Here is a 16603-nt window from a genome sequence, read left to right on the forward strand (position 1 = left end):
GGGGGAGTGGAAAAGGTTGCTTAAGTTTAAATTCAAAAGTAAGTTATATTTCGGAGAATTTTTTCAAATCCATGAATAGTTTTAAATAATTCATAGTCCATGCCATTTTAATGACCCACATATTTTACCAACAGAAACCTATGACACCTCTTTCTTTTTTGAGAAAAAGTAGAAATTGTTTTTACAGATACTGATAAATATGTTCATTGTGAACTGGAATAAACTTGTGGCATGCTGATAAAAAATTAGTAGTATGGTCACAGCAGATTTTAGAGGCCACAAAGGAAGTATTCTTAATTTCTCTGAGTATACTGTAACACTTCATAAAATTAAGCTGGGGAAAGTTTTCTGCTCTATGTTATCCTAAAAATTTGAATTATTTTCAAAATGCATTGTGAGTGGCTGCATGCATTCAAATAAAATTTTACTGTAAATTTAATTTCCTTAGTTTCTTTTAACAAATAAATAATCATTCATAGAGATGCAAAGCATTGATTTATGCAGTTTGCCAGGATTTGAGGCAATTACCTAAGGCTTCCAGGGAAGTTTTCTTTTTCTTTTCAAAGATTCATCCATTTGTATTTGAAAGACAGATTTTGGAGAGAGAAAAGGAGAAACAGAAAGATCCTCCATCGGTTGGTTCACTCTAAATGGTTGCAACAGCCAGAGCTGAGCTGATCCAAAGCTAGTAGCAAGAAGTAAGAGTCTCTCATGTGAGCACAGGGAGCCAAGGACTTGGGCCATTCTCTGCTGCTTTTCCAAGCCAGAAACAAGGAGCTAGATTGGAAGTGGACCAGCCAGGATGTGAATTGCTGCCCATATGGCCACAGCTGGAGAATTAGCTAGCCTGCCTGCCAGCCCCCCCAAAGGGAAATTTTAAATGTAAGTGCACGCCATGTGTTATTGTCTCTAGTCTCTGTTGGTGAGAAACATGTGTGAAAAATATAGAAACAGTCCTTGAGTTAGAAAGTTTGACTTGTACTTTTATAACTTTGTGATGGTGCCAGAGTGATAGCATTTAGTAGGAGCTGAGCTCTGCCAAAGTTTGCTCTTTGCAGTGATACCATTCTTTTGTAAGAACTGCAGTTTCTGGCCAGGCCCTGGTCACAGGGGAAGGAATTCATGTGCACAGTGTGCTGTGTTGTTAAGCCAGGGCATCTGCTAGATCAGGTGCATCCATTCTATGCACGTCTGACATCAGATATTTCAACTGACAATGGGTTTATTGGGACATGATGTCACTGTTAAGTTCAGGATCATCGTATTTCATTCTGCAGTGCCTTACACTTACTGCAGTATCACACACTCAACCAGCCATATCAATATATTCTTTAAAAAAAAGATTTATATATATTTATATATTAAATATATTATAATATATTTATAATATAATATCTTTATAATATATAATAGATAACTTATTATATATTGTATATAATTTATATATAATTCATATATTTAAAATATGATATAAACATAAATTGATAATATAAATATATAAACTTATATATATTTAATATAAAATATATAGATCTTATATATAATATAAATATATAAATTTATATATATATTTAATTGGAAAGGCAGATTTACAGAGAGAAGGAGAGACAGAGAAGATCCTCCATCTGCTGCTTCACTCCCCAAGTAGTCGCAACGGCCAGAGCTGAGCCAATCTAAAGCCAGGAGTCAGGAGCTTCTTCTGGGTCTTCCCTGCAGGTGCAGGGTCTTAAGACTTTGGACCATCCTCTACTACTGCTTTCCCAGGCCACAAGCAGGGAGCTGGCGGGGAAGGGGAGCAGCCAGGACATTAACTGGAGTTCATATGGGATCCCAATAGATGCAAGGCAAGGATTTAGCCACTAGGCTATCACAATGGGCCCGTATCAGTGTACTCTCACATAGCCCAAACCAATGTATGAACAGCAACAATACTAGGAGAGAAGTTGCATTTTACTCCTGTACCACATACATTTGAAAATACCCACTCTCCCCTTTTTTTTTTCTTACAAAATTCACAAGAATCTATGAATACAAAAATATTGGAAGAGATCGTGCCATAGGCGTTTATGCAGTGCCTCGCTTGGGTCAGGACACGGAACAGGTAGGGCACAGGTTGCTCCTGGAGGTCTGGGTTGATAGAAAAAGGCACAGAGTGGACGAGCTGACACGGGAAGCACACAGTCCCTCAGCGAGGCATGCTGTCTTCATTGGGTTTTGTTACTACAGACATTTTGATTTGAACAAAATCTCTTCTGGAAGTCCACGAGAAAAAGAGAAACAGGGAAAAGAAGGGCGTGAAGCCTGGAGCCTTCTTCATTCCCTGACTGTTGTTTCCTCTTCAATTACTTTTTCACTTTACCAGGATACTTCAAGAAGTCCACACAAAAACAGAATTAAAAGGTAAGCTCATTTTGGAGCAAAAATCTGGCAAAATCCCTGCAGATGAGGCGTCAAAGTTCACAAAAATGCCTGTTGTGAATAAAACTATGCATGGATTTTAAAATGCCTTCACACCATAAAAATCTTATCATGAATTTCATTTCCCATGAACTTTTGGAAATACTTCTACCCGACTGTCTATGTTAACAGGGCATGATGTGACGCCTGGGTATGTTTATAAAGTAGAATGGGTAAATGACGCTACCCAACAAATCCATCATCTCCCATGTTGTTATTAATATCTGCTCTTGAACTTATTTTGAAATCTACATTATTGACGATACACAATTCCAGACCTCCCAAAGAAAAAAATTTCTGTCATTTTTAACAACAGGTATGGCCCAAGGCTTTAGTAAGAAACTTGAAGGGCCACAGGGATACAAACCCTGATCCTAAAGATGTTTTCTGGCAGTCCCTGGCAGGTTGTTTATGACCTGAGAGGGGAAGGGGAAGGGTTCCTGGATGTCTCTCAGGGTGACCAGTGTGGTGGACCAGTTGCACATCCACCCACCCTGAGGCACAGTGACCCAGGAGAAGGCTGTCGTGTGCCAAGAAGCCTGTTGGAGACCCAAGTCTCCTCTTGGCCACCAACACCTCCCAGAAGCTGAAGCAACTGCACCTCGCTGCCTTTTGTTCTGGGGATGTTCGCTAGCGGGTCACCTCACCTGAAAAGCCATCTGGGACAGGAAGGTGAGCTTGTCCTTCTCAAACAGGGCCTGGCTGGTATACAGGAACAGGGCATGGGTGATACTCTCTATCAGCACAGAGATGCGGCCCTGAGCGTTCTCCACCCTCTCCGCCTGCTCGATGGCTCTGTGGAACAGCGTGTTGAAGGCCTAGGGAATTCAATGCAACCATTTAAGGGTGACACCTGGTGTTTGCATGTCCAGCCAGCTTATTTTTTTTTAAATTGGGTTAATTTATTTGGATGTTGTCCTTTTCACATATTTTTGGCATCTCCTTTGGTTACTTTTTCTTTCCATTAAAATTACTCTTGGTATTTGTTTTCTACTCTATTTTTTGTGCATTGGCTATGATGGAGTTGTCTGGAGCTCCAGCGAGTTATCTCACTCTAAGGATATCTATTCCAATATATGTATATATGTTCACATACAAATATAACATCTATTTGGCATTAGTGGACAGGAACCAGAACCCAGCTTTTTGTGTCTTGCAGTATAAATGTTTGGAAGAAAGTAAAACCCTACAATGACAGATACATATAGTAATAAGCATTGGCAAGAAGGCATAGAAAATACCTACTAATCTGATATTTACAGTCTTAAATTGGGCTTTAAACTGTATACAGCACAAAGAGATATGCTGGTATGATCAACAAGTCTCGCTGCACTGAAGACTCCAGGTTCAAGTGTTTATTCAAGTCTGCACCCTTCTCTCTGAGCCCTTTGTCACTACGCCTACCACCGGCTTGATTCCTTCCACAGAGTCTTGTTGCACACAGGATCATCCACAGTCCCCAGTGTGGCCTCCAAGTCTCAGTGTGATCCAATCCTTTCTTTGCTCTGGATATCTGGTCACCCTCACACTCATTCGTTGCCTTCCAATCCACGTGGATTCATCACTATCTGGAACACTCAGACTCTTGTCTCACACATGCACCTGTTCTCCAACTGCTTTTTACATGGCTGTGTTCTACATAGCTTTGAACATTCAGCTACAATTCTGCTTTCTCTGGGAGGCCTTACATGAGGCCCCAGGAAAATAGTCGCTCCATCGCTACTCTTCTCTCTTATGGTACTTACCATATAAACATACGGAAACACACACATACATACCTATACATCTACAGATGTCTACACACACAAATATGAACATACATATTTTCATGAAAGTAGAACTATTTGTATCTTCACCCATATATATGTGTAAATATAGATATATTAATAATTTTTTGTTTGCAAAAGTGCATACCCAGGGACATGCATTGGCTGGATGACTGTTCCCAATAAATATTGGTCTGAAAGTTGAATGACAGAATGGACAAATGTTTCCCAGGGGCAGAATAGCACAAGGTGTAAAGAACATGGGTTCTGGAAACTAAACAGTCGTATAGGTTGAAATCTTAGCTCTCAGTACCATAAATAAATGCCTAGGCAACATATTCAAGATCTGAAAATGTTAGTTTGCTTTTTTTTAAAAAAATTAAAACACAGATAAAATGATAGGTTTGCATGGAATCTGACAGAGATAAAATAATGACCCCCCTTATAAAAACACCTTGCATATTTTATAAAGGCTTAATAAAGGGTTGTTCTCATTTTTTCTCCCTCTTCACCAGGGAACCATGGGAGATCTTTTTCCAAGACACTCACATTTTCTCCAGCAGGATTAGGAGCCCCAGGGAAAATTTCCTTTTGACTCTGGGCAGACAAAGTCACCCTGAGAGCGTCATGACCTCAAAACCTTATGGAAAACTCTACGTGAAAGTTTCCAAGAAAACGAGAGATTTTATAGATTGGTTCTTTTCCCTGTTAATTAGCTCCTAATGACTCCTAGTCCAGGCCACTTACAAACAAAATTCCAAAATTCCAGACACAAGCTGACTCCTCGAGTTTCCAAGTCCCCTTGGTCTATTCCCCAGTACCTTCAAAGAGAACTGGTAGATGGGATTGATTTTCCTGAGGTCATTCATCACAAAATACAGAAGGGATGCTCTCGCTGCCACTGGCCTGTAGCACTCTCGGGCCTCATTGATTTTCCTCTCATTTTCTTTGGCCTCAACCACCTGCGATGGGAGCGATCAAAAACAAGGAACTTAGTCATCACATTCTCTATACCTAAGGGATGGACCTTAGCTGAAATGAGAGAGGATAAGAATTGAAATAAATGACACGCATGAAATCTATGTGCTTGGTCTTCTCTAATATTAATAAAAATAATGCTTTCAGCCATTGGGCTTGTTAGAGGTAATGGATGTTACTCTAGTGGCTTTGCAGATAACAAGTGAATCAAGCTTAACTGTTTGTGATTCAGACAGAATTTGTGTCTGAGTAATGTCACCTTCCTGCTTCCTCCCCCTCTTTCTTTCAGGCTTAATAACCCAGGTCTACCACCTCCTGGTGCCTCTTAAATGGCTGCAGGGTCAGTCCAATGTCAGTAACTTTATTGTGCAACAAGGTGTACAAAAGCATTCAAGGTCAACAGCATAGCGGAAGACTCTGATGACTGGCACGTTCTGACTTTGCATCAGCTCGTCCATATGCTCAGAGGCTTCCGTTCCATTTATTTATTAGCCTCTGGGAACATTCAGAGCGATCATTAAAATCACCAGCAGCAGCACCATCCACCAACACACTCCAAATTGGTATTCAAAGCTGAAGAACTATTTCTTTTCTTTAGGACCACCAACAGACCAATAGCTTTCCAAGACACAACACCTGCTGCAAACTTTTCCGGAAGCCTGACTCACAGTATTTGTGTAGAGAAGGAAATAGAAAGCAGAACAGTCACCACATGGCGATACATTAAGACAGGAAGAGGAACTATAAGGGGCAATTAGTAGGTAACTTCAAAGCTAAGACCCAATTTACTTAATTACCCCAATCTTTACCATCCTAGGAACCACCTAGAATCCACTTATGGGAAAGCAGGGAGCAATTTGGGATTCCATTTCCTTGCTTCATTTAAAACAAATATATTGGATGTGTGGTACCACAGCTTCTTGCTAGGTAATTAACAGGTGCCTTGGATGGAGGATGCTCCAGAAAGCGAATGAAGGTCTAATAGTGACTTTAAAGCAATGGAATGGGAAGGGTGCAGGTCCCAGCACTCACCACACAGTTGGCCTGAGCTGGAGACCTGCTGGGCATTCAGAAGGCACTCAATGAAAACTCCCCTGGATTTCAGGAAATGTTGCTTTCTTGGGGGAATGACGCATTTGAGTGCTGAGGAAATCCTGCCTGGCTTAGTCTCCCAATCTGGAACCCTACAGACTAAACTCCAGGTCCAACAGACTGGGTGGTGAGTGTAGGACATCAGCCTACTTGAGTGCATGTTGAAGCCTGCCCTGATGTTTTTAGTTGCCAATGGCATCAGTCTTTTTTTTTTTTTTTCCTCAAAAATTTTCCACTTAGGAAAAGTAATAGAATCTAGTTTGAATCTTTGTAGGGGAGAAACACACATTCAAGCATCTCATCTCCATCTCCATTCAGAACTCCATGTGGCCTGGTATTTAAGGGCAGTGTCTGAAATGACTTCAATTCCACAAGTCAGTTCTCTTTGAGGAAGTAACTGATTCTCAGGCTTAGCACTGTGGTGTAGTGTGCCATGCCCCCGCCTGTGGCAGTGACATCCTTTCTGGTCCAGTTCCCTGCCAATGCCACCCCAACCCCCTGGGAAGGCATCAGAGGAGGACCCAAGTGCTTGGGCTCCTGCACCCTAATGAGATGTGGAAGAAGCTCCTGGCTTCAGCCCGACCCTGATACCATAGTTACAGTCTTTTGGGGGCATGAACCAGCAGATGGAGGGTCTTGTTCTCTGTCTCTCCTTCTCTCTCTGAACTCTACCATTCAAATAAATACACTGTTCATCCCCCAAGCATTTCATTCAAACAGGTGTGTTAAGACACGCATGGCCCCATATTTCAAGTCCAGCTTCTTGTTGGGAGACAACAGGGATGACTCAAATTGAGTTTCTGCCATCCATGTGAGAGACCTTGCTGAAGAAGTTCCTGCCTCCCCAACCCCCCCGCCCCCCGAGCCCTTGACCCATCTGACCTTGCGCTCTATTTCGGCAGCGGTGGCCTTGGTCGCCTCCAGCCTCTCGACCAGCTGGCTGTCATCCAGGAAGCAACCCTGAGCGGCAGACAGACGCAGCAGGAGGTCGTCCTCCAGACGCTTCAGCTCGATCTTGAAGTCGTTCTGGTGCTTGGTCAAAGTCAGCTGGCACAAACCAAGAAACCAAGAGTCATGGTGAATTTCACAGACTCAGTACCCAGCAAAGCCCACATATTGCTCATGCCTTCTGATCACAATTTCTTTTAAAGGGGCTGGCGTTGTGATATACTGGGTCAAGTGCCTGCCTATGCTGCAACCATCCTATAAGCGTGTTGGTTCAAGTCCCGGCTGCTTCACTTCCATTCCAGCTCCCTGCTAATGCACCTAGGAAAGCAGCGAAGGGTAGTTCAAGTGCTTGGGCCCTACACCCACAAGGGGAAGCCTGGATGGAGCTCCTAGCTTAGGCCTGGCCCAGGTCTACTTATTTCGGCCACTTGGGGGGAGTAACCAGTGAATAGATCTGTCTTTCCCTCTCACTTTTTAGCTTTGCCTAAACAGCAAGCATATCTACAAAACAAAACACTCTTTTCTAAAAATTCAGAAAACATGTTAAAATCTGGCCACACTTCAGGGTCCAGAGTGTGAACACTTACCAGACTTTGGCACCTGTGAGAAAAAAACTGTTTCAGAAAATACCAGAAATTTCCAATATCTGCTGACATCTAAACAGCTTGGAAGTCTCATGTCTGCCTGGATGGTAAGAGAAAGCTCACCTGACAGTTCTCTAGGTACCAGAGAACTGAGGGGACAGGGCAGATTGCCACTGCAGAAACCAGAAGCAGACAGGTGTACAAAGAGGCACAGCCCAGCACGTCACGGAGAGGGTCATTCCCAGTTCCTGGGACCCAACCTTTAGGGCCTCCCTACCTGTGAGTCTCCCCTCCAGGAGCTCCCTTCCCCCATGTTTTCAGAACAAAGCTCAGAGAGGAGTCAGTTCCTGTCTGGGACATGGAGAGGTGAAAAATCATCATTTTGAATCATTAGCCTTCTAAAAAAAAACTTTGCAGAATACTGAAGGAAAAGTTGATTCTGGGGCAAAATTTTTGAAATCCAAGCCCAGTTTATTTGTTACAGTATATGTTTTCTATGAACTTTTCAAAGACTCCTAAGTCCAGAGGAAAGGTAAGCTCAGTGAACATGCCTGGAACTTTCTCTTCTGCTTAACAAAGGCCTGTGGAGACTTCCCATGCCACACAGGCAAGGGGATGGAAACAGAAAAGTCTTCCTCTTACTCTTCTGACGACCAGAACTCAATGATGCGAGGCTGTTAGAGACCCCAAAACCTGAGCCTTAATCCTAAGATAAAAGAGTGCTTCCTCTGTGTAATACCTATTATCACATGAGCAGATCCTGTGAAATGACAGTAGGCTACAAAGGACAGAGCTATCAGCAGAGGTTCTATTGGGGGGACAGTTTGGACAGCAGAGAGCACAGCCAGGGGAACAAGAGCAAATGGAAACTTCTGACACACATGGCTCCAGCAAACATTAAACATAGCCTAACCCCTAGCAACGTAAACACGCAGCCTCATGCTAAAACTCTAGCTACCTCATTCCAATAATCAACACATTGTGTCTCACCAAGAAGGGGCAAGGCATGCTCAGAGGCAAACACACACAGTCTGAAGAGGCAACGCAAACCTCAGAACATGTATGACAGAGATTTTTGCATTTTCAGATCAGGCTACACATCCTCTAGGAGGATACACAGCTGGTGGAAATGGAAACCGCTAATTCACATGAAAACCTCCTGGTAGCGCCTCAATGGATTACAAATAGAGCGGCAATAGGACAGAACAATGTGCTCCTAGGTGACACCCAAAAGAATTGAGAAATTCATGTCTAGACAAGAACCTGTTCTTGACTGTACCTTTCATGAACATCACCAACTGATGAGGACAAACGTATTCTACAGCCATACAACGGGCCACTGTTCAGCCACACAGACAGATAAACTGATCCATTCAACAACATGACTAACACCAGCAAATGTTACACTGTGTGAAAGAAGCCAGATATTCGGGTCCCATTTATATGAAATGTACAGAACAGGGACTCAATAGCAGTAGAAAAGTAACAGCTGCAGGGACTGAGAAAATGAGGGCTAATGGGTCTATATTTTCTTTTTTAAGACTATTTTGAAATGACTGTCCTGTGAATAAGCTTAAAAAACATTAAGTGACATAAGTAAAAAGAGTGAAGTCTCTGATATGAGTCACAGCTCAGTAAAACTATTTTTAAAGATAGGGTAAAATACTACTACCATTTCTCAACGAGCAGCAGCGAGTGGGAATGTTAAAACAGAACAGCATCTCAAATATGACATGTGCTTGGTGGGGCAGTGTCTGGTATTCTGGTGAAGACACTTCTTGGGGTAGCCACACCCCATTTCAGAGTGCACAGCCTCCTGCGAGTGCACACCTTGGGAGGCAGCAGTGATAGTACAAGAGGAGACCTGGAGTGGGTCTTGAATCCAGCCAGTCCAATCCTGGCTGTTGCAGGCATCTGAGGAATGAGCCAGCAGATACGACATCACTTTATCCTTCAAATAAATCAATGTCTTTTGAAAATTTTCAGTATAAAAAAAGCAAAACAAATGTAAAGCCTTTTGGAAAAAACAGTCAGAGAAAGGGAGAGAGGCAAAGAAGGAAAGGAGGGGGGAGGGAGGGGGAGAGAGAATGAATGAATGAATGAATGAATGAATGAATGAATGAATGAATATGAATCGATGGATTTTCCTTTCTCTGGTTCACTTCTCAAGGGACGAGGACAGCCAGGTCTGGATTTTCCCCAGCAGGTGGCAGGGACACAAGCACCTGGGCCTTGTGCTGCTGCTTCCCAGGGGGCAATAGCAGGAAGCCGGATCAGAAGTAGAACAGATGGGATGCAAACTGGCACCCTGATATGAGAATGCCAGCATTGCGAATGGTGGTTTAACTCTTGGAACTACAACACTGACCCTACCTACTGCTTCCGAAAGCTGCGTGTCTGTCTTTTCGTTTTTATTCCTCTCTTTCCCTGGTAGAGCTGAATCTACTATATCAGCCCCTCTTCCAAAGGATGAGTTTTCTATTTTGCAAACCTTCTCTATGGAATGTCTCTACTGTCCATATCATTTTTCTGATTTAATCTGTATTGCTGCCTTTTTAATATGCCTTTAGGCTACTGTTTGTTTTTTGGTTTTCTGCATTCAATAGCATGTTTTCAATATTTTCATTTTAACATACTTAGAACCATAATTCCCCTTTGCATGCTAGTCATAACCAGCTACACATCCCTTAATCCTTTTTTTTTTTGCAGTTTTATTCCAATACTCCTCTTCTTCAATCTTTTGCTCTTGTTAAACTTGTCTCTTTCCAAACTGCATGGATACCACCTGCTTCCACAGCTCAGTTCTCCAAGCCTAATGCCTCCTTGCCTGCCTAAGTCTTGTGTATGGAAGATTTGGGGTCAGCCCACCTCCCACCTGGGAGCACAGCAAACCTACTGGCACAACTGTGCATTCCCTTTTCACACGTCTCCTCATTACCCACGCCCTCTCCTCCCGCCCCATAATGGGACTACAAGATTTTGGAGGAAAGGATGCTATCAGAACCTTCTGTGTCCTATGTTGTTGTTTGTACAAAGCAGACTCAGCAATGCATACCTTAAGTTTCTCCAGATCTGGCCTTTCCATACTGACCACCTCTGCCAGCAGCTGGGCCTCGAGGCCATCTTCTGTGACAGTGAAGTTGAGGAGGGTCATCTGGGCTTGCAATTCCGGCTTGTAGTGAGGATTCGCCAGCTTCGTGTGAAGGATGAGGCGGAAGTTCCTGTTGAACTCACATTCTTTATCCCCAATCTTGATGTACCTGAAGCAGTTGTATGCAACAGGGAGACAGTCAGGACAGACAGGAGTCAAACCCTCATGCAGGTGGCTTGCAATTTCTCCGTCTGGTAACGCATCTAGGCCAAGGAAGTCAGGTTTTTTGTCTTTCACCTAAGCTGTTTGCTAAAACATTAGAAGAACAAGAACCACATCCCTTGAAACACTATGATTAAGATTCCTCACATGATAAAGTAGTAATAGTTATATTCACCACATAGTGTTGCTGTAACAATGAAGGACAAATCTATAAAAGATCTACAGCAATAAATTTTCTTTGCTATTATGCTTTCTATGATGAACCCTCAGTATTGCTATTGTTTCAGGATAAGATATATATATATATTTAAGTTATATATTTTTTAAAGATTTATTTTTTATTGGAAAGTCAGATGTACAGAGAGGAGGAGAGATAGAAAGATCTTCCATCCATTGATTCACTCCCCAAGCAGCCGCAATGGCCAGAGCTAAGCCCATTTGAAACCAGGAGCCTCTTCTGGGTCTCCTACACAGGGATAGGGTCCCAAGGCTTTGAATTGTCATCAACTGGTTCCCAGGCCAAAAGCACAGAGCTGGATGGGAAGCAGGTCCACCAAGATTAGAACCAACACCCATATGAGATCCTGGCATTTGCAAGGCGAAAACTTTAGCTGCTAGGCTACTACACTGGGCAAAGTAATGTATTTTTATAAAACTGTTGAAAAATATTTATTCTCTTACTGATCATTTATTACTTGTGTTTTCATGGAATATACTATAGCCAAACACTTATCCATTCAAAAAGTAGCTACTGAACACCCACCCCATGCCAGGCTGTCACAGTCTTTTAGACACTAGGCATACAACCATTAACAAGACAAATATGGTCTCCATCCTCAACTGAACTAGTACTTAATCTCCCATGCTACACATTATGGGTATAAAATTTTACATACAGATTCATGCATTCTTATATTCACTCGTGTATATCAGGAATTTACAATGTACATAGAGATCAAAGAACTGCTCAATTAAAAGATAAAGGATGCAAACAGACATTTTATAAAACATGATAGTCAAGACACTAGTGAGCCGTGAAGGAAACACTCAACATTATTAGTTGTAAGGAATGAAAACCAAAGTCACAGTGAGTGCCATGCCATGCCTACCAGGACGGCTACACTCACACACTCGGAGGATAACAAGTGTCCTTGAAAGTTGTGCTGATTTGAAGCTTCACCTACAGCTGGTGTGAATGTAAAATGGCACAACCATTTTGAAAAAAAGCTGGGCAGTTCCTTGGGCAATTTTACTTCAGGGGTCCATACTCCAAATAATTCAAACACAGGTCTGTGCACATTTTGTGCACACATTGTGTGCTGCATAATGTGCAACAGATAAGATAGAAAAACCCCAAATGTGTTTCATGAGCACTAAACAAAACATGTCCTATCCCAATGATAGAATATTACGAGGCTGTGTAAAGGCCAAACACACACTGCACATATGCTGCAGTGTGGGTAATCCCTGAAAAGATATGGTCAGTGGAAGAAACCAATCACAAAAGACCATGCTATGTATGATTCAACTCATAGAAACATTCCCAGTTGGGCAAATCACTAGAGACATTAGATCAGTGGTTACCCAATGAGCTGTTTACGGTGAAACTTGCTTCATGCTGTGATTGGCTGCAAACCACTGAATTGTGCACTTTAAATGGGCAATCTGCATGAACCATATCTTATCAAAGAGTTTGTGAAAAAAACAGAGCAGTGAGCTATACAGAAGTCATATGACCAACAGCAGGGCTTTTATCAACCTTTCAGGGATGTCGTCATGCTGACGTCAGAGTTTCATGCTTATCTTTGGAACCAAATGAGGTGAACCAATAACATGATCTTCAAAAAAAAAACCACACACATTTTTTGAGTGAATGCATCTCTTTTCGACTGACAATATATTTAACCCTGGCTAAATGAGAGAGCATCTTTTAACAGTTCTGTTGCTACTTCAGCTTCTCTTCCCGGAACTGATTCAAGCAGAGCTTCAAGAAAATCTTTGCTAGTGCTGTTAACTATATTCTTCTAGGCCAGCTTCAAGGTTGGCATGAGTGGTCTTCCAATGAAATTGCAAGAGTTTTCTGTAATTATCATCTGGTGTTCTCACAATTGAAATGGCAGCTTTTATACTCATTTGCATCATTGCAATGCAGTGAGACTCTAAATATCATCCTCACTGCTGCTCCGTGTCGGGCTGCCATGCTTCCTCCCTGCTGGACAGTCTCCAAGGAAGGCCAGGGCCATCGACATCTGCCAGGATTTCAGGTGCCTTGAATTTTCTCTTCCACACTGTGAATTTCCAGAGTTAAAACTCATATGTCTTAACCTCCTGCTTCACCACTGGAAAAATATTCTCAAGCAGAAAGGGAATGGAAACATTTTTAGACTTTAAAAGTAGAAACTTAAATGCAGCACAAGGAATGAACCCAATCAAGAACGAGCCATTACTGTTGTCCTTGGGGACAGATCCTGAGTGTGGGGATTGTGGCACAGAGTCAGACATTTTGGAGTTGGCGTGTTGTGTGTGTTCTCACACATGCATGAGCTCCGAACTGGCCGCCTGTAAGATGACTGACACATTCGTGACACACACACCGTTGTTTACAGCCCTTTGATAACCATTCCTAGGTTCCTAGATTGCATAAAATCACCATGATGTTTGCTTCCTGCCACTCTAGAGGAAGGTCTGCAGGTGGTTTAAGACTCATGGAATCACTTGGTCCAGCCTAGGGCCAAGGCAACTGTAGGAGGGACTTGAAGTTCAATATATTGACAGCAGGGTTATTTTTAGATTGATCATTTTCTATGGCTGGCAAAAGATGTTATAAGCATCCAGATGACCGCCAGGGGTGGGGGTGGGGGGCAAAATATCCCCAGGCATGCAGGAACATCACCCTTGTCTGTGGTTTCAGTTTCTGTTAGAGCACTCAGGGTTGATTTTCCCCAGCAGCTACAACACGAAGTCATGCCTTTCTCTCTAGGATTCCAAGAGCTAACAATGAGCAGGGGGTTCTGACAATGTCAGTTCCCGGTGCCAGTGCCAGGGGCTCTGATGTTTTAACAAACCAGCTGAGTGCAAGCAAAGCTTTATAAGACATGGGTGACCCCTCTGTGTGCAGGACGGGTTTTAAAGGGAGCCAGAGAAGCTCTGGTGATGAAAGGAAGATGAGGAGGTCTTGCCTGTAATACTGGGCTTCCTAGCTTGCTGTGAATCATGATTTGATAGCTATGGATTTCCCAGGGACAGTAAATTACCTTCAATTGGGGGTGTTTATGATCTATGAAAGGCAAAAATTACATAATGACTCAGTGGGTTTTATCATTGCTGCTAGGTTAATTTTTGGTTAATCTCCTCTTTGGGAAAATGAAACAGACTGTTACGGCTCTCTCCTGATTTGAAGGATCCAAAAAAACAACCGAGCTAACCACAGGGGTGGGAAAAGCAAACAAAATCACTTTGATGAAAGACTTTGATGAACCCAGAAGGTCGCTGTGAACACCTAAACTTGAACTGTAATTCTAATATGGAGGAACCAGCTGGGACTGAAGAGCAGCCTGGATTGACGAAGTGTGGCTACTTTCCTTACTGTATTTTCTGCTTCTACTGCCCCCAGGGGAAGACGACGCTGGCCCCTGTCGCTACATCTCTGAGAAATCTTCAAATCGGGGGTGGATAGAGGGTTTATTTATTTATTAATTACATTGCATTATGTGACACAGTTTTATAGGCACTGGGATTCTCCCCTACCCCTCCCCAAACCCTTTCCCCATGGTGGATTCCTCCACTTTGTTGCATTACCACAGTTCAAGTTCAGTTGAGATGGATAGAGGGTTTTTATACAAAGAAGGAAGGAGAGGCGGGCAGGGATGGAAGAGCTCCCCTCCCCCACTTTGCACACTGGCTGAACTTCCCTGGATTGGAGGTGGAATGACCACAATCTGAGAAGTAAAATAAAATGATTTCTCCTGTACAGACATCCTGGTTTAACTGGTCAGCCCATGGAGCAAGGGAAAGCAATCTATTTCCTGTTGTCACAGGAGAGCAAGCACAGCCCCGTAGCTGATTCCCTTTCATGGACCCAGAGTTTATGACTTGTCCAAGGTTACATCGCTTTGCAGCAGAGCTGAGAGTAGACCATGGGTCTCTAGACTCCCAGTATAAAGTTTACTGCACTCTACCAAGCCCCAGGTTAATTTTCTCTGACACGGACAGCCTGTAATGTCGGCTGCTGTCATCCTGTCTGACCGTCAACCACAAGAGGGTACTGAGAGAATATCACTGACTCAGTACTTGTGCATGATGACCAGGAAGAGAGACACACAGCTCAGAGCAAATGCTCTGCTAACCTCGGTTTAGAAATTTTGCCCTTGTTTTTAAAGAAGAGCACAGATTGTTGAAGTGCTCAACCTCTATCTACCATCTGCATGTTCTGTTCAACAGATTAATGAAAAAGATTTACCTCTTATCTTTTGAAAAAAAATCATATTCTAAGGGTGTCAAAATATCCACTGGTTGGGGATGAATGATTTTGTCTTCATGATGATCCTCTGGGAGTACATATTACCTGTAACTTCAGTGTTCATGTGTTAGGTAGGGACAAAAACGATATACATCAGAAACACTGAAATTCAGCCCAAGAATCTCCCAGGATAAAAAGATGTTTAACTTCTTCAAGTCAGAGAAGGTCATGCCATAAGAAGACAGAGGTGGAAGTTACCTGAAAACACTTGGACACTTGAGTTTCCCAGAAGTTCTACGAGAGAAGTTGGTGACTTGGGCTATGCAGTCATGTCTCAACACAACCACAAGATGATTCCAAAATTGGAGATCCTAAACCGGAACTCCCAGCTGGCAAGCGTCTGGAAGCTAAGGGGTCTCTTCATTCCCTTGGAATTATTCTCCAACCAAAAACCCTGCCAGTCTTGGCGCATCAAACTAGAAATGAATACCTCCAGTGACCAGGTAGCTCTGAGTATGAGAACAAGTATAGGCACTGTTGGGCTGCCATTTCAAACCCAACATGGAAAGTAACAGAGACAATGGAGAATGCAGCTTGACTAGTGAGGCCTACATCAGCATAGAGCATCTTCAGGAGCACCAGCTACCGATGGTCTCAAACAGATTCGCAAACCACGGGGTTTGGAGGGAAACCTTGACCGGTCAATGTCAGTTGAAGAGAGTCTTCAGAGGGCTCAACAAGATCTCATCCCAGCAGGAACTGCCCTCTCCTCGTCTCACTCATCAGAGCCATTCTGTCAAGGTTAAAGAGATAGCAGGTGGATTTTAAGGTAAGTCAATAGCACAGGTCCACAAGCCGGAGGCTGAGCGGATGGTGGGGAACACACACTCAGAAGAAATGAACGTTCCAATGTCCATCAAAATCCTTACTGCATGTCCTGCTGTTTGAAATGAAAAGCTGCCAGGTCATATTCGTGAGCTCCAACAGCTATGTCTGAGAACGTGGC

General features: G+C 42.9%; 1 protein-coding gene across 1 annotated transcript in view; it reads right to left on the reverse strand.

Moving 5' to 3' along the window:
• DNAH11 (dynein axonemal heavy chain 11) overlaps positions 1 to 16603 on the reverse strand; it is a 271297-nt gene that overhangs the window by 30161 nt on the left and 224533 nt on the right. The window contains exons 66-69 of the mRNA XM_040964541.1: positions 10881 to 11085; positions 7176 to 7340; positions 5045 to 5185; positions 3105 to 3275 (exon numbers count right to left, since the gene is read on the reverse strand). Coding sequence (XP_040820475.1) covers positions 3105 to 3275; positions 5045 to 5185; positions 7176 to 7340; positions 10881 to 11085 — 682 coding nt within the window. The remainder of the gene's footprint in view (positions 1 to 3104; positions 3276 to 5044; positions 5186 to 7175; positions 7341 to 10880; positions 11086 to 16603) is intronic.

Source organism: Ochotona curzoniae, unplaced genomic scaffold, assembly GCF_017591425.1.
Source record: "Ochotona curzoniae isolate NIBS_2020 unplaced genomic scaffold, NIBS_Ocur_1.0 scaffold_3835, whole genome shotgun sequence".
NCBI lineage: Eukaryota > Metazoa > Chordata > Mammalia > Lagomorpha > Ochotonidae > Ochotona > Ochotona curzoniae.